This window comes from Cervus elaphus, chromosome 20, assembly GCF_910594005.1.
Source record: "Cervus elaphus chromosome 20, mCerEla1.1, whole genome shotgun sequence".
NCBI lineage: Eukaryota > Metazoa > Chordata > Mammalia > Artiodactyla > Cervidae > Cervus > Cervus elaphus.
This window is the reverse complement of record NC_057834.1, coordinates 49,354,928-49,373,995: the sequence shown is the minus strand read 5'-3', so window position 1 is coordinate 49,373,995 and position 19,068 is coordinate 49,354,928. Positions and strand designations below refer to the sequence as shown.

The 19,068-nt window shown below is 42.2% G+C and overlaps 1 protein-coding gene across 1 annotated transcript in view; it reads right to left on the bottom strand.

Moving 5' to 3' along the window:
- SPAG17 (sperm associated antigen 17) overlaps positions 1-19,068 on the bottom strand; it is a 235,476-nt gene that overhangs the window by 16,472 nt on the left and 199,936 nt on the right. The window contains exons 41-44 of the mRNA XM_043875734.1: positions 17,983-18,082; positions 17,249-17,351; positions 15,473-15,604; positions 4,391-4,527 (exon numbers count right to left, since the gene is read on the bottom strand). Coding sequence (XP_043731669.1) covers positions 4,391-4,527; positions 15,473-15,604; positions 17,249-17,351; positions 17,983-18,082 — 472 coding nt within the window. The remainder of the gene's footprint in view (positions 1-4,390; positions 4,528-15,472; positions 15,605-17,248; positions 17,352-17,982; positions 18,083-19,068) is intronic.

Here is a 19,068-nt window from a genome sequence, read left to right as displayed (position 1 = left end):
AATGTTGGGGCGTTTCACAGTGTCCCAGAGGTCCCTGAGGTTGTCCTCATTTCTTTTGATCCTTTTTTCTTTTTTCCTCTCTGCTTCATTTATTTCCACCATTTTATCTTCTACCTCACTTATCCTATCTTCTGCCTCCGTTATTCTACTCTTGGTTCCCTCCAAAGTGTTTTTGATCTCATTCATTGCATTGTTCATTTTTAATTGACTCTTTTTTATTTCTTCTAGGTCTTTATTAAACAATTCTTGTATCTTTTCAATCTTTGTTTCCAGGCTATTTATCTGTAACTCCATTTTGTTTTCAAGATTTTGGATCATTTTTATTATCATTATTCTAAATTCTTTTTCAGGTAGATTCCCTATCTCCTCCTCTTTTGTTTGACTTGGTGGGCATTTTTCATGTTCCTTTACCTGTTGGGTATTTCTTTGCCTTTTCATCTTGTTTAGATTGCTGTGTCTGGAGTGGACTTTCTGTATTCTGGAGGTCTGTGGTTCCTTTTTATTGTGGAGGATTTACCCAGTGGGTAGGGTTAGACGATTGGCTTGTCAAGGTTTCCCAGTTAGGGAAGCTTGCGTCAGTGTACTGGTGCGTGGAACTTGATTTCTTCTTTTTGGAGAGCAATGGAGTGCCCAGTAATGAGTTTTGAGATGGGTCTATGTGTTAGGTGTCACCTTGGGCAGCCTGTATGTTGACATTTGGGGCTATGTTCCTGTGTTGCTGGAGAATTTGCGTGGTATGTCTTGCTCTAAAACTTACTGGCTCTTGGGTGGTGGTTGGTTTCAGTGTAGGTATGGAGGCTTTTGGACGGTCACTTATTGCTTAAAGTTCCATGTAGTCAGGAGTTTTCTGGTGTTCTCAGGTTTTGGGCTTAAGTTTCCTGCCTCTGGATTTCAGTTTTATTCTTCCTGTAGTCTCAGGACTTCTCCAACTATACAGCACTGATAATAAAACTTCTAGGTTAATGGCGAAAAGATTCTCCCCTGTTAGCGACACCCAGAGAGGTTCACAGAGTTACATGAACAGGAGAAAAGGGAGGAGGGAGATAGAGATGAGCAGGAGGAGAAAAAGGGGGACTCAAGAGGAGAGAGACAGATCTACGCAGCTGTCTGTTCCCAGAGTGTTCTCCGTATCTCAGACACCTACAAGGATTCACAGAATTGGATTGGGAAGAGAAGGGGAAAGGAGGAAATAGAGGTGTTCTGAGGTAGAAAACAGAGAGTCAAGATTGGGAGAGAATAATCTTCGGTTTAAAGATAGGGCTTCTCTTTTTTTTTTTGGTAAGGTTATAGTGTAGTGAAAATGAAAATGAAGAGTAGTAGAGGAGTACTAGAGGACTTTAAAAGAAATAAGAGAAAAAGAAAAATAGAAAATAAAAGAGAAAACGGAAAGGAAAAAAAAGAAGAAAAAGAAAAAAAAAACAAAAACAAAAAAAAAGAAAGAAAGAAAGAAAAAAAATTTTTTTTTCCCCTAATTAAAAAAATCGTAAAAATCTATGTAAATGAAAGTTAAGGAGTAATGGGGGAGTAATAGGGAATTTTAAAGGAAAATAAAAGAGAAAAAATAAAAAAGAAAAAATATAAAAAGAAAAAAAAATTTTTTTTTTCCTTACTTAGAAAAAAAAAAGTAAAACTATATCTAGGAGTTTCTCTGGAGCTGCTGCGGTCAGTGTGGGTTCGGCTCAGTTTCAGATAGCTCCTCGTTCCAGCTTACACTTCTCGATATCTACAGGGCCCTTCCGGTGAAGTCGGTGTTTTCTACAGGGATTTTAATCTGTTGCACCAGTCCCTTCTGAAGCGGTTCCCTTTGTTTATTTGGCTTCTGTTTGCCGGTCTCTTCAGAGCCTCATTTCCGCCCTGACACAGGCGGGCGGAGGTGGGCTCTTATTCAGTTAGCTAGTTCCGTTGCGCTGCTGGGAGGGGCTGACGCTGCGGGGATGGGCTGGCGCTGCGGGGCGGGGCTGACGCTGCGGGGAGGGGCTGGCCCTGCGGGGGCGGGCTGGCGCTGCCGGGAGGGGCTGACGCTGCTTTCTCCCTCTGCCGCTGCTCAGGCTCCCGGCTGTTCTATATGGAGCGCGCCCCGCGCTGCGCTAGGTTCCAGCCCTCGAGTGTTACACAAAAGCGCGGAAGGAAAAGCTGCGCCTGCTCTCTGTGCCTTCCCCGTCAGAGCGGTCCAGGCAGCGAGGGGCTTGATGGGCGCACTATCCCCAGGTGTGGCACTCTCACTCCCTTCCGCGGACCCAGTCTCAGTTTCCGCTGACGCCAGTCGGGTGCGCGCGCCTTCCGCCCTCTGTGTCCCCAGCCCCAGTCCCCAGCCCCAGTCCCCGCCCGCGCCGGTCGGGTTCCTGCGCCCTGTGTCTCGCCGCGACCTTCCCCTCCCCCCTGCCTCCTGCCTCCAGCGGGGCTGGGCGGGTCCGCAGCCTGCGACCTCTTCTTGGGACTTTCTCCGTCCCTTTGTTCTGCGAACGGCCGGCAGTGTGTTCCGGCTGGTTAATTTTCTCTCTTTTGGTCTCCCACAGTTCAAGTTGGCACCTCACAGAAGCTCCCTCCGATTGTCCTCAGGGCACTCAGGCTCGGACCCTAGCCCAAGCAAGGCCGCCTAAGACTCCCTTCCCGGGACGGGTCTCCGTCCTTAGCTCTTTTGTCTCACTTTTTATCTTTTATATTTTGTCCTACCTCCTTTCGAAGACAATGGTCTGCTTTTCTGGGCGCCTGATGACTTCAGCTAGCGATCAGAAGTTGTTTTGTGAGGTTTGCTCTGCATTCAGTTATTCTTTTGATGAATTTGTAGGAGAGAAAGTGGTCTCCCCGTCCTACTCCTCCGCCATCTTGGCTCCTCCTCCTGTGATTATCATACTTTAACTTCCATCAGAACCACTGGGAGGACTGGTTAAGACACCAATTGCTGACTCCACTCCCAGAGTTTCTCCATTAGTAAGTCTGGGATGGGGTGGGGTAGAGCAGCAGTCCCCAAACTTTCTGGCACCACAGAATAGTGTCATGGAAGACAATTTTTCCACAGATGGGGCAGGGGTAGATACGGGTGGTTTCTGGATGATTCAAGTGCATTACATTTATTGTGCACTTTATTCTTATTCTTATTACATCAGCTCCACCTCAGATCATTAGGCATTAGATCCTGGAGGTTGGGGATGTCTGGAGTAGAGAATAGGTAGGTGCAGAGGGGAAGAGCCTACAAAGATAAGGGAAACCTGCTCTGCAGAGGAGCACCGTCTACTGAGAACAAATTGCTGACTCCACCTCCCAAGTTTCTCCACTAGTACATCTGGGATGGAGCCCATGAATTTGCACTTATAACAAGTTCTCAGGTGTTGCCGATGCTGACAGTCAAATTGAGAACAATTGCCCTATGCGGTTATTTCCCAAGTCAGCAGAACTGACTTCACCTGGGGGCCTGTTAAAACTGCAGAATCTCAGGCTTCACAGCAGACCCAGTGAGACAGAATCTATATTTTAACAAGGTTCCTAGATAACTCACATATACATTAAAGTTTGAGAAGCACTCCTACCACATGTCAGTTATACACATTGCAGTACATTCTCCACAGTTTGCCATGAAATTTCTAAAGGATGACTATCAAAACTTGGTTGGTGGGCTCTAGGAAAGTTTTCCGACACAGCTGAGATGGATCTTAGAGGCTCTGAGGAAGAGTTTGGTACTTTGAAAGAACTAATAGAAGCCCACAATGCAAGAGGTATGATGAGTCTGGAAAAGCGTGAGAGGAAAGAAGCAAATGGAGGCATGCTTTGCAGTCACACTAAGTCATCTGGATTTCATCCTAACAGTCATGAGAAGGGTGCCAAACAATCCCCTTAGCCAGCAGTGGGCTGGTAAACTGGCTCTTGGAAAAGAACCTTCATCAGTAGCATCTGCCAGTTTCTGTGGCATAAGAACTCAAGGCACGGCTGACTGCAAACTGGCTGTGATTTAGTTGCTAAGTCATGTCCAACCTTTCTGTGACCCCATGGACTGTAGCCATCCAGGCTCCTCTGTCCCTGGGACTTCCCAGGCAACAATACTGGAGTGGATTGCCATTTCCTTCTCCAGGGGATCTTCCTGACCCAGGGACTGAACCCGAGTCTCTAGCACTGCAGGTGAGTTCTTTACCACTGAGCCACCACGGAAGCTTGCCAACTACAAGCTAGTGATGGCTTAACAACTGGCTCATACAATTCCTCTCGTGAGCCTATGAGTTGGCCCTAGCAAAGCACTGCCTTGGTTTACCGCTGTGTGACCTGAAGCCCTTCATGTTGAGATGGTTCATATATCAAATAGCAGTTACATTGGGGCTGGAAATCAGTAACTTCAATCAACCCGGAATACATAAAACTCTAACTGGCTCTGGCAGATTTATTCCCAAGTCCGTTTTACCTTTGCAAGAGGCTGAGACTTGGGCTTGGAACTCAGCAAGTAGTGAGGTAGCCTCACTTTCTCTTTTCTTGCTTGTCCTGCCACATCCTGCAGCAATGACTGGGTTGGAATTTTCAGAGGCATACACAATTCTGGTTCTGTTAGAGAGAAGACTGAAATTACACCATGTGAACATTGTTTCCAAAGACATTCAAGGTCATACCAGGGCGCAGAAGAACACAGAACCAACTTGGGACATTTTCTTTTCTTCTTAAAAAGCTTGTATACTCTCCGAGGCGCCATGGACTATAGCCTGCCAGGCTACTCTGTCCATGGAATTCTCCAGGCAAGAATGCTGGAGTGGGTAGCCATTCCCTTCTGCAGGGGATCTTTCTAACCCAGGCATCAAACCCAATACCACCTCCCATAATAGATGAATTACTGTTCACTGAACCTACCTAGGGCTTCCCTAGGGATGGGGATAGAAGAGGGGGTATTTGAGGGACTTGAAGCAGCAGCTGGTCATCAACTGATAAAGAGGAATTTTAGTATTTGAACACCTGGGATGGTCCAACTAGTGGTATCATTTGAAATTATGGCCAGACTTCACACAACTGAAGAACCAATAATGGTTCCCTCCCTGATTCTATGCTGAAGTCAACCGTAGTATTTATGCACAATAATGTTGTTTTTTTTTTTTTACTTCCTCTCAGAGCATGGATTCATTTACTTCATCTCTGAGCATGGCTTCTCTGTAGCTGGGGCACATTTCTTTGTCCACTGACTCAAAGTTCGGTCTTAGGACTTGCTCTGACCCACAAATGTATGTCTAAGTGACTGAACCAGTTCTGAGCGTAGGCTGAGATGGGCCTTATGGCATCCAGTCACATCAATTCATGGCAAATAGATGGGGAAACAATGGAAACAGTGACAGATTTTTTTGGGGTCCCCAAATCACTGCAGATGGTGACTGCAGCCATGAAATTTTTATTTTTATTTTATTTTTCCATGTATTTATATTAGTTGGAGGCTAATTACTTTACAATATTGTAGTGGTTTTTGCCATACATTGATATGAATTAGCCATGGATTTACATGTGTTCCCCATCCTGAACCCCCCTCCCACCTCCCTCCCCATCCCATCTGTCTGGGTCATCCTAGTGCACCAGCCCTGAGCACTTGTCTCATGCATCAAACCTGGACTGGAGATCTGTTTCACAATTGATAATATACATGTTTCAACGCTATTCTCTCAGATCATCCCACTCTCGCCTTCTCCCACAGAGTCCAAAAGTCTGTTCTATACATCTGTGTCTCTTTTTCGGTCTTGCATATGAGGTTATTGTTACCATCTTTCTAAGTTCCATATATGCGTTAGTATACTGTATTGGTGTTTTTCCTTCTGGCTTACTTCACTCTGTATAATGGGCTCCAGTTTCATCCACCTCATTGCTGCTGCTGCTAAGTCACTTCAGTCGTGTCCGACTCTGTGAGACCCCACAGATGGCAGCCCACCAAGGCTCCCCCGTCCCTGGGATTCTCCAGGCAAGAACACTGGAGTGGGTTGCCATTTCCTTCTCCAATGCATGAAAGTGAAAAGTGAAAGTGAAGTCGCTCAGTCGTGTCCAACTCTTAGCGACCCCATGTACTGCAGGCCACCAGGCTTCTCCGTCCATGGAATTTTCCAGGCAAGAGTACTGGAGTGGGGTGCCTATGCCTTCTCCCTTATCCACCTCATTAGAACTGATCAAATGTATTCTTTTTAATGGCTGAATAATATTCCATTGTGTATATGTACCACAGCTTTCTTATCCATTCATCTGCTGATGGGCATCTAGGTTGCTTCCATTCCATGTCCTGGCTATTATAAACAGTGCTGCAGTGAACATTGGGGTACACATGTCTCTTTCAGTTCTGGTTTCCTCGGTATGTATGCCCAGAAGTGGGATGGCTGGGTCATATGGCAGTTCTATTTCCAGTTTTTTAAGGAATCTCCATATTGTTCCCCATAGTGGTTGTACTAGTTTGCATTCCCACCAACAGTGTAAGAGGGTTCCCTTTTCTCCATACCCTCTGCAGCATTTATTGTTTGTAGACTTGGATAGCAGCCATCCTGACTGGCGTGAAATGGTACCTCATTGTGGTTTTGATTTGCATTTCTCTAATAATGAGTGATGTTGAACATCTTTTCATGTGTTTGTTAGCCATCTGTATGTCTTCTTTGCAGAAATGTCTGTTTAGTTCTTTGGCCCACTTTTTGATTGGGTCTTTTATTTTTCTGGAATTGAGCTGCAGGAGTTGCTTGTATATATATATATGTATTTTTTTTTTCTGTCTTTTTTTTCCATTTATTTTTATTAGTTGGAGGCTAATTACTTTATAATATTGTAGTGGTTTTTGCCATACATTGACATGCATCAGCCATGGATTTACATGTATTCCCCATCCCAAACCCTTCTCCCACTTCCCTCTCCACCCGATCCCTCTGGGTCTTCCCAGTGCACCAGCCCCAAGCACTTGTCTCATGCATCTAACCTGGGCTGGTGATCTGTTTCACCCTTGATAGTATACTTGTTTCGATGCTGTTCTCTCGAAGCATCCCACCCTCACCTTCTCCCACAGAGTCCAAAAGTCTATTCTGTACATCTGTGTCTCTTTTTCTGTTTTGCATATAGGGTTATCATTACCATCTTTCTAAATTCCATCTATGTGCGTTAGTATACTGTATTGGTCTTTATCTTTCTGGCTTACTTCACTCTGTATAATGGGCTCCAGTTTCATCCATCTCATTAGAACTGATTCAAATGAATTCTTTTTAATGGCTGAGTAATATTCCATGGTGTATATGTACCACAGCTTCCTTATCCATTCATCTGCTGATGGGCATTTAGGTTGCTTCCATGTCCTGGCTATTATAAACAGTGCTGCAATGAACATTGGCTTGCACGTGTCTCTTTCAGATCTGGTTTCCTCAGTGTGTATGCCCAGAAGTGGGATTGCTGGGTCATATGGCAGTTCTATTTCCAGTTTTTTAAGAAATCTCCACACTGTTTTCCATAGTGGCTGTACTAGTTTGCATTCCCACCAACAGTGTAAGAGGGTTCCCTTTTCTTCACACCCTCTCCAGCATTTATTGCTTGTAGACTTTTGGATAGTAGCCATCCTCACTGGTGTGTAATGGTACCTCACTGAGGTTTTGATTTGCATTTCTCTGATAATGAGTGATGTTGAGCATCTTTCCATGTGTTTGTTAGCCATCTGTATGTCTTCTTTGGAGAAATGTCTGTTTAGTTCATTGGCCCACTTTTTGATTGGGTCATTTATTTTTCTGGAATTGAGCTGCAGGAGTTGCTTGTATATTTTTGAGATGAATTCTTTGTCTGTTGCTTCATTTGCTAGTACTTTCTCCCATTCTGAAGGCTGTCTTTTCACCTTGCTTATAGTTTCCTTTGTTGTGCAAAAGCTTTTAAGTTTCATTAGGTACCATTTGTTTATTTTTGCTTTTATTTTCAATATTCTGGGAGGTGGGTCATAGAGGATCTTGCTGTGATTTATGTCGGAGAGTGTTTTGCCTATGTTCTCCTCTAGGAGTTTTATAGTTTCTGGTCTTACATTTAGATCTTTAATCCATTTTGAGTTTATTTTTGTGTATGGTGTTAGAAAGTGTTCTAGTTTCTTTCTTTTACAAGTGGTTGACCAGTTTTCCCAGCACCACTTGTTAAAGAGGTTGTCTTTTCTCCACTGTATATTCTTGCCTCCTTTGTCGAAGATAAGGTGTCCATAGGTTCATGGATTTATCTCTGGGCTTTCTATTTTGTTCCACTGATCTATATTTCTGTCTTTGTGCCAGTACCATACTGTCCTGATGACTGTGGCTTTGTAGTAGAACCTGAAGTTAGGCAGGTTGATTCCTCCAGTTCCATTCTTCTTTCTCAAGATTGCTTTGGCTGTTTGAGGTTTTTTGTATTTCCATACAAATTGTGAAATTATTTGTTCTAGTTCTGTGAAAAATACCGTTGGTAGCTTGATAGGGATTGCATTGAATCTATAGATTGCTTTGGGTAGTATAGCCATTTTCACAATATTGATTCTTCCACTCCATGAACACGGTATATTTCTCCATCTAGTTGTGTCCTCTTTGATTTCTTTCATCAGTGTTTTATAGTTTTCTATATGTAGGTCTGTTGTTTCTTTAGGTAGATATATTCCTAAGTATTTTATTCTTTTTGTTGCAATGGTGAATGGTATTGTTTCCTTACTTTCTCTTTCTGTTTTCTCATTGTTAGTGTATAGGAATGCAAGGGATTTCTGTGTGTTATTTTTATATCCTGCAACTTTACTATATTCATTGATTAGTTCTAGTAATTTTCTGGTAGAGTCTTTAGGGTTTTCTATGTAGAGGATCATGTCATCTGCAAACAGTGAGGGTTTCACTTTTTCTTTTCCTATCTGGATTCCTTTTATTTCTTTTTCTGCTCTGATTGCTGTGGTCAAAACTTCCAAAACTATGTTGAATAGTAGTGGTGAGAGTGGGCACCTTTGCCTTGTTCCTGACTTTAGGGGAAATGCTTTCAATTTTTCACCATTGAGGATAATGTTTGCTGTGGGTTTGCCATATATAGCTTTTATTATGTTGAGGTATGTTCCTTCTATTCCTGCTTTCTGGAGAGTTTTTTTTTTATATATCATAGATGGATGTTGAATTTTGTCAAAGGCTTTTTCTGCATCTATTGAAATAATCATATGGTTTTTATCTTTCAATTTGTTAATGTGATGTATTACATTGATTGATTTGCAGATATTAAAGAACCCTTGCATTCCTGGGATAAAGCCACTTGGTCATGATGTATGATCTTTTAAATATGTTGTTGGATTCTGTTTTCTAGAATTTTGTTAAGGATTTTTGCATCTATGTTCATCAGTGATATTGGCCTGTAGTTTTCTTTTTTCGTGGCATCTTTGTCTGGTTTTAGTATTAGGGTGATGGTGTAGCCATGAAATTAAAAGACACTTGTTCCTTGGAGGAAAAGCTATGACCAGCCTAGACAGCATATTAAAAAGCAGAGACATTACTTTGTCAACAAAGGTTGTCTAGTCAAAGCTATGATTTTTCCAGTAGTCATGTATGGATGTGAGATTTGGACTATAAAGAAAGCTGAGCACCAAAGAATTGATGCTTTTAAAATGTGGTGCTGGAGAAGACTCTTGAGAATCCCTTGGACTACAAGGAGATCCAACCAGTCCATCCCCAAGGAGATCAGTCCTGAATATTCATTGGAAGGACTAATGCTGAAGCTGAAACTTCAATACTTTGGCCATCCAAAATGAAGAACGGACTTATTGGAAAAGACCCTGATGCTGGGAAAGATTGAAGGAGGGAGGAGAAGGGGATGACAGAGGATGAGATGGTTGGATGGCATCATCGACTCTATGGACATGAGTTTGAGTAAGCTCTGGGAGTTGGTGATGGACAGGAAAGCCTGGCGTGCTGCAGTTCATGGGGTCACAAAGAGTCGGACAATGACTGAGCAACTGAACTGAACTGAACTGACTGAGGAGGGCAGCCTGCAATCCACCTCTCCTGAGCTCCAAGCTTTACCCCTGAAGGCAGCCAGCCACAGAAGGTGGGGCCCCTTCATTGCCGGAGTGGAATACACCCAAGCTCTCCCTGCACTACTGGTGTGCTGGAAAAAGGCTTAACAACTGCCTCCCTGGAGAAAAACTGCCCTGGTTGGTATACTTTGCACATTTGTGGCATTTGCTGATTTCTCACTGAGGCTGACTCAAGTTCTCAATGTGGTATCACTGAATGTGGGACTGTGATGAGAGCACGCCATCAGATCTCAGGGGCCTGGTGCCAAGCCCAGAACAGGCCTCCTGCAGTCTGGAGCAGGCTGCACAGTCGGCCCACAGCCCCCGAAACTGGTTTACGTCGCCACGGGATTTTTCACAGTGTTATCACAGTGAATGCTGTCAAGTTCATTTTTATTTCATCAAATCCAAATCTCCTCTAGCTGATTCTACTGTATTTTCCAAGCATTTCTTGTACTATTACCAAGTAAGAATAATCTACTTACATTTGTTTCCAGTTCATTTCTACTCAAGCTTTGAACATATTCTTTCCTTTCTTTTTTTCAGTATAAAATACTCTTTTCTGTTCCCTACATCTGGAGGGCAGTATAATAAACTACTGAGAATTAAGAGTCAAAAAGCTCATTTTCTGGCCTTGGCAGAGTCCCAGGTTTTCAATGTTGCTTGACTTTCTCTAGGTTTCAGTTTCCTCAAGTGAAATGAGGGCTGTCTCAGGTGATTCCATTTTAAATCTTAAAATCTACGCAACGCTATTTATTCTTTAAGACCACCTCTCCCATAAAACTTTCCCTGCTGCTTGTGTTAATCTCTTCCTACTCTGAACTTCTTTCAACTTTATTGTTTATATTAAAATTTAATTTACCACTTATAGTGGAATCACATTATTGTCCCTATTACTTCAAGTATTTCAGTATGTAGGGGTGCTGGAAGAAAAGCTATGACAAACCTATACAGCATATTAAAAAGCAGAGACATTACTTTGCCAACAAAGGTCCGTATAGTAAAAGCTATGTTTTTTCCAGTAGTCAGGTATGGATGTGAGTGTTGAACCATAAAGAATGCTGAGTGCAAAGAATCGATGCTTTTGAACTGTGGTGTTGGAGAAGACTCTTGAGAGTCCCTTGGACTGCAAGGAGATCAAACCAGTCCATCCTAAAGGAAATCAGTCCTAACTGTTCATTGGAAGGACTGATGCGGAAGCTGAAGCTCCAATACTTTGGCCACCTGGTGTGAAGAGCTGACTCATTTGAAAAGGCCCTGAAACTGGGAAAGATTGAAGGTGGGAGGAGAAGGGGACAACAGAGAATGAGATGGTTGGATGGCATCACTGACTCAAGGGACATGAGTTTCAGCAAGCTCCGGGAGTTGGTGAAGGACACGGAAGCCTGGCGTGCTGCAGTCCATGGGGTTTCAAAGAGTCCAACATGACTAAGCAACTGAACAACAACAAAAGGGGTGCTGTAGGTGTTTTTCTAGTTTCAAAGCATTTTTCCCCTCCTTCAAGTACTCCCATTCTTTTGAAGCTCATGCCATCAGACTATTTTATTATTAATAATACCTATGACATCTCCAAGTAGTTGTCAATCACTGACTACCTCAAACATTCCCTTGATTCACTGCAGTTCCAACACCTTAGTTGGTCTTCCCCTTCATCTCTCTTGGTGACATCCCCAGATAACTCTGTCCTCTCTGATTTTTCCATCACCCTGTTTCTTCATCTTTTCCTCTTTTCCACCTCAGAAACTCCCATGGTCATATCTTTGCCCTTGCCAACACCAATCATTTTACCACTTTCCAAACCTCTGTTTTAAACTTCCCTCTCTAGATCACCATCCTCCTACTCTTTTAGCTTATTACTCTATCATATCTGCCAAGCAATTATTTGACCTCCTGAGAGCTCCAGTCAACAGACACTGTCACTTTAAACAATAAGTCATGCCTTCTTGCTTTGCTTTCCTGTTTCTCTGGAATGGGTTTTCTATGCTCTCATTACATCCACTCCTTTGACATCACACTGGTTCACCTTCCCGATACCAAACCACAACCCACCCGCCCATGTACCTGTATTCTTTCTCCTCTCTCCTGCCACTGTGGATGAGATGACCCCACTCACATCCAAGGTCAACTCTGCCATTCAGTTCAGTTCAGTTCAGTTCAGTTCAGTCTCCCTGTTGTGTCCGACTCTTTGTGACCCCACAGACTGCAGCACGCCAGGCTTCCCTGTCCATCGCCAACTCCTGGAGCTTACTCAAACTCATGTCCATTGAGTCGGTGATGCCATCCAACCACCTCATCCTCTGTCATCCCCTTCTCCTCCCACCTTCAATCTTTCCCAGCATCAGGGTCTTTTCAAATGAGTCAGCTCTTCACAGCAGGTGGCCAAAGTATTGGAGTTTCAGCTTCAGCATCAGTCCTTCCAATGAACAGTTAGGACTGGTTTCCTTTAGGATGGACTGGTTGGATCTCCTTGCAGTCCAAGGGACTCTCAAGAGTCTTCTCCAACACCACAGTTCAAAAGCATCAATTCTTCGGAGCTTAGCTTTCTTTATAGTCCAACTCTCACACCCATACACAACTACTGGAAAAACCATAGCTTTGACTCAGGGTCTGCCCCAAAGGTCATGGTCTCTCACCTTTTTTAACACTTTGCTCTCCTGCAATGATGTTCCCTTCTCCTGCATCACAAGTTCTCTCTTGACACAGAATTATCATCATTTAGCAAATCAATATGTTCTACTGGTATGTTTAATTAAAAAAAAATTTTATTGACTGTGCTGGTTCTTAGTTGCAGCATACAGGATCTTCATTACCACATACGGGATCTTTAGTTGAGGCAAGTAAACTCTTAGTTGTGGCATGTGAGATCTGGCTCCCTGACCAGGGATCACACCTGAGACCGCTGCACTGGGAACATGGAGTCTCAGCCACTGGACCACCAGGGAAGTCCCTACTATGTCTAATTTAAAACAAAACCAAAAACCTTTCACTTAGTAACACCACTCCCTCCAGCTGCAGTCTTTCTTCTTTATTTTTTCAACAAAACTCTTGGTTACAGCTATCCATTCCTGCTGCTGCTGTTGATTCCTCCTTAGCCATTCTATACATAGCGGCTCCAATTGACTTCGGTCTTCTCTGTGCCTTGGGGTTGCTGTTGTTTAGATCACCAGTGACCATGATCATATCCAATTTCATGGTTATTTTTTATCTTACTCAATTCTTCAGGGGCATTTAATATATTCAAAACACTTAGTGATTTTCACACTCCCATTTTTCACCTATTTTGCTAGCTTTTTCTTCTTAGTTGCCTTTACTGGCTCCTTCTCTGCCTGATTTTACATTCTCGAGTTTGTCGTAGGGCAGTGGTTGTCAACGCAAGATCCTGTATCAGTGACATCAGCATCACCTGGAAACTTGTTGCAACTACCAATTCTCAGCCTCACAACTGGTCACATTAGTTAATCCAGGAATCCCCTTTATTCTTTTTCTATTTCAGCCCCACGTCCAATCAACAAGCAAGCCCTGCTGGCTCTACCTCCGATACCCCCCCCCCCCCCCACACTCACACATATATACACTGGATATATTTCCAATTAATTTGCTTCTCACCACCTCTGTCTTGAGCCCCTAGTCCAGGTCTCTGTCCATGATCACAAATATCCTCTGTTGCTTCCTCCCTGCTTCCATTTTCTCCAGTCCTCCCCTTCCCCTTCTCATGAACCATTGTCCACACAGTTGCCAGAGCGATCTTTTTAAAACATAAGCTTATCATATAATGACCCTGCTGCTCAAAACCTTCCGGTGGGGTTTGACTACAACTCCTCTTAGAATGATAGCTCAGTAAAGAATCCACCTGCAAAGCAGGAGACCCCGGTTTGATTTCTGGGTCAGGAAGACCCTCTGTGGAAGGGATAGGCTACCCACTCCAGGGCTCAGCTGGTAAAGAATCCACCTGCAATACGGGAGACCTGGGTTTGATCCCTGGGTTGGGAAAATCCCCTGGAGAAAGGAAAGGCGACCCACTCCAGTATTCTGGCCTGGTGAATTTCATGGACTGTATAGTCCATGAGGTGGCAAAGAGTCGGACATGACTGAGTCATTTTCCCTTTCACCTCTTAGAATAAAACTCACAACTCCTCACGGGATCTTACTACTGCCCCTCTCTCTGACCTCATCTTCCTCTGATTGTTCCAATGCCCATTTTCTTCCAGGTCCATGCCTTCTTTTTATTTCTATTTCTTCTGCTCTAAGGGCCTTCATGTTTGCTGTTCCCACTACCTGGAATATTCCTTTCCCTCAGTCTTTGCATGGCTGCCTCCCTCTTGCCTCTGTTGTCTCAGCTCAAATGTCCCTTCACAGAAGGGCCTTCTAACCCTCTAACTGAGTGGTATCTCTCTCCTCAGATACTCTCCATTCGTTATACTGTTACATTATGTGACACCACTTAATACCATCTGAACTTATTTGTTTACTTATTGTCTAGGTCTGCTCATAGTATGTTCAGCTGCATATGATGTTGGCTTCTTAATTGCTGTATTCCCATGCCTAAAACAGTGCCTGACATTGAGTAAGTGAAGTGAAACTCACTCAGTCATGTTTGACTCTTTGCCAGTCCATGGACAGTGGCCTGCCAGTCTCCTCTGTCCATGGTATTCCCCAAGCAAAAATACTGGAGTGGGCTGCCATTCCTGTCTCCACGGGGCAATGAGTAAGTCACCTCCTAAATGAACAAACCTCACAGGAGACATAAGATTAGAGTCAGGAAAGCAAAAGGGCTTGCTTCTGTAAGAGGTAACTAAGACCCATCAACCGATCCTCTCCTCACTTTCAAAATGGAACATACCCACAGGAATCAGGGAGTGCAAATTTATCTAGACAATTTAAATTATCCCTCCTTCCTTCCTTTCCTTTCTCCTTCCCTCTCTTTCTCCCTTCCTTTCTTTCTTTCCCAATCATATTTAGTTCAGCTGACTTCAGTTAAATCAGTGTAACATGACTCCACAGGAACTAGAAACTATTCTGTGGTATTCCACACTTGAGTTTCTGCTACCCCAATAAGATGACACACTGTGTAAGACAGATGTTTCTCTTCCAGCAGCACCTGCAGGCCAAAGAAGTATTGAAATCATAGGTAAATCTAAGTCCAACTACCAAGCCACTCATGGCTCAACAAAGCTACTGGGTTCCTGACTTTCAGTAAATCACACAAACTCTTAGAACCACGAGGCATAAAATAATAAATGAATCAAAATAAATTGGAGAAATAAAATAATGAATCTCAAAAATTTGTCATTTCTTTCCTTCAGTCTGGGACTTGTAGTCATTCTCAAAATATTTTTTGAGATACTCTGATGTGCTAAGAAGCCTTATAAAGTCCTGCAGGTTCACAATCCATGACGCACTAGGATTTTTTCTGTAACTGCCAATCATGCCCTGAGGGCCATCTCCTGTACTCCAAAAAGACATGATGTTCAGTTTTGAGAAGCAATGAGATAAAGCAGTAGACTGCCATACCTTTGATAGTTACTGTTAAATTTTCAGTTTGCTTTTGGCTAGCAGGTTCCTTGGTATCCTCAAGGTTCTCTGATTTTGAAACACTAAGTATATCTGAGGATTCCTGTTTTGACACTTTATTTTTCTGGGAATCTGAAATAAAAAAACCCAAACAAATAATTTAAAGTGATATTTTGGACAGTGATACAATGACTACTAATGTGTGTATTACAATGAACAAAGTGCTTTCCCCCCACCCTCTTTAAAGAGAGTAAATGGAAGCAAGCCATTAAGAGCCAGGATTTTTCATTATATGATACAATGTTTGCCATTAACAAACAGGACAGTGTCTGTAAGACTCACTCCCAAGGAGCTGGCTGGTTCTTTCTGGGCCTTATGACCAAAGAGCAGTTGTTATCTTGGGTTATGAAACAGAGACCAGGTAATTTAACCTACTTTTACGAGGCAAGAGTAACTGAATTGTCATTTCTTTTTTAAAAAAATTTCCAATCTTAAGTCCATTTATTACTCTGAAAATGTAGCTCTGTCTTAAAATGTGCTCTAAGACATCAGTGCAATATGAAACAAATTTTAAATGTATACATTTCAAGGACTGAGGATGCAAATACATTTCAACTTATGTGTGTGCCAACCCTAGTTAAATTGTGGCAACTGCCTGAAGGACCATGCTGAAAATATTGTGGCCTTGGCCCCCTTTCAATGGAAAGATAGGTTTGACTGGTTAGTGTCATCTGCCCAGGGTGCCTTTATCCCTGACTGGGCTCCATCACGTCTACGAGTCCTTGTTCCAGCCTTAATCTTTGCCTTGCAAATGCTGCAGTAATTAGGTATTTTCCTTGGCTGTCCTCATTCCAGGCAGCTGAGCTCGTGGTATTGCATTGTACAGCAGAAGATCCCTCTGTTTGGTTATTTTAACAACCCAGTTTATTCAAGAGAAGAACTAAATTTCATTTCATCCCTAAATTCTTCAACATGTATCTCCTGAAATGAAGATATGTCCACTACATGTTTACAACACCATCACCATACCCAAGAAAGCTTACAGTAATCCCACAATACCCTTTCATACAGTCCCTAAATCAGACTCAACTAATTGCTCCAAAATATCTTCCATAGCTGTTTCTTTCTCAATCCAACATCTAAAATGTATGTATTACAGGCAGTTTTCAGGTCTCTTTTGTCTCTTTTAATATAGAACAATCACCTCATCTTTTAACATTTTTAAAATGACATTGACTTCTTTGAAGAGTTCGTCAGTTGTCTTATAAAATGTCTACATTCTGGATTTCTTGGCTTTTTTCCTTTTGACGAATTTCTGGTTAAAGATTTTTGGCAAGAATTCTACACAGGTCCTAGGAACTCTGTATTGTGCTATATGAGAAAACACTTAATGCTAGATGGTCTTGCAATTGGTAGGAGCTTGATCACCTGATTAAAGTTGAAATGCCATCTTTCTCCATTAATTCACCTTATAATTAGTAGGCAATATGCGAGGTGATATTTTGAGACCTCATGAACGCCCCATTCTTCTACAACCTTTCAATACTCCCATGATTTTTATATTTAGTAAGGTCTTCTTAATACTTTCAGGCAAATTTCAAGCATACTGGATGAAAACTAAATTTTTTTTACAGCTTAGCTTCCTCATATAACTCAGCCAAATCTGTAATACATAGGTCACAGTGGGTTCTATCATTAGCTATTACTGAGACAAAAAGTGGTAGGAAACTGGCTATGTTCTACATTAACAGGAATAAGAGCTACATGCACACACACCTGGAGGAAGACTGGATGTATCTTGAGCGGCTTCTTTGCTTGCATCCTCGTCTTTCTTTGTAAAAGGAGGCAAGTTTTTGGAAAGGGTGTCCAGATAATTAAACTTAAAGGAAAACCAAAGACTTATTTTAGACTTAACTCATGGCTGAAAGGCCACTGCTACAAGCACACTGGGTTGGTGAGGAGTGATTAAAGCATGTTTTTTAAGGCCCTGGGAAAAAGGTTTGTAAACTACAAGTTTTTCAAGAGAGTAACTTAATTCTAGATTTTCTTCCCCATGATTTCCCGTACTTTCTTGTCAGGCCACCTGTGGTAAATAATAGCACTTGGAATTTTCACAGAAGCACAGGGAATGCTGAGCACATGACAATACTCCTTTTGCTTTAGAGTTTGATGAGTGAGGACATTTTAATAGAATAAAAAATTCAAAATGGGATTTATCGGAGGGTAATCATCAATAGGGAGAATTCAATCCCCCAAAAGGGCTTAAAATAGAGGTGGGAGAATGTAATTAATAGTGCTAATGCAAGGCAGGGTGGTGGAGCTATAGTAATACATTGGCAAAGAACTTCCCTCTCATGTGCTTGTGAAAACATGGACGTGAAGAGTATGGGCTAGGCAGTTGGGTTGATGGTTGAAGCAGGGAAGAAACAGTATCATGATAGGTAGGTTACATTAATAGCATAGGCATTGTATCAATTCTTATGAGGATTCATTCAGTTACATTCAATTACCTGAGACTGATAAAGCTGGCTCAGTTCAGATTTGAAGTAGGGCGATATTACTTTGCTCCTAATCTCCTTTAGATAGTTCTGTGTTTTTTCAATTTCCTTCCTGGTAGATATTTCCGTAATGATGCAAAAGATGACAAAGAATATTTTAAAATGTTATTTGCTTGTGTTTCAGCTCTAAATCCCACAGAAAATGCAGATCCCTAACAGTAAAACTGATAAGAATTAACTCAGGAATTTTTTTTTTTCTGTCAAATTGTTTTAGTTCATTTTCTGCTTCTTCTAGAATCAGTCACATTTCCTACATTGGAAGTTAGACTTTCACATAAGCTAGGAAATAACGACACCAGCTTGTAGTTTGGTTTTACAGTTGATCTCAGAAGGCTACAAACCACATGTTGACCTTTTTGCCTGTCTTTCCAGTTCTCTGAAGTTTAATTGATAGTTAAATTCTACTGATTTCCAAAATTTCAGTAGCAATGGTAATATACACAGAAACTTGGGGAATGAATGGCTTATGAATAATAAGATTAATGATCACAAAGTAAAATAAAAACAATCACAATAATCCTGCTAGCCATCTTTCCAATGCTAGAACCTGTACTGGGGGGAAGGCAATGGTCTAACTAAAAAAGCTAAAAAGTATACTTCCCAGCCTTTCTTAAATATACGGATAGCCAGTAAGATGCAGACTGAAGTCACTGGGTAGGGCCTCAGAAAGCTTTCAGAGAGGTCTCAGTTGGAAGGTTTTCCCTTTGTCCTTGCCTCAACTCTTCTCCTACTATTTAGAATATGAATGAAACGGCTGTAGTTGCAGCAGTCGTCTTGCAACTATGAAGCAAACTTGAGGATGGAAATCATGTGCCAAGAATGATGAAACAGAAAAAAGAAAAGAATCTCAGTTCCTGATGGTATTGTGGCACTGCTTGCCAGGGATTACCCACCTCTGACTTCTTTTACCTTAGGAAAAATAAACTTCTTTCTTGTAAAAGTACTGATTGGGTGGTTATTTGTAAATGTAGCTGAACCTAACCCTATCTGAAATAATTTTCATTTTTCAGAGCTTATTGCATGCCAGGAAAACTTTGC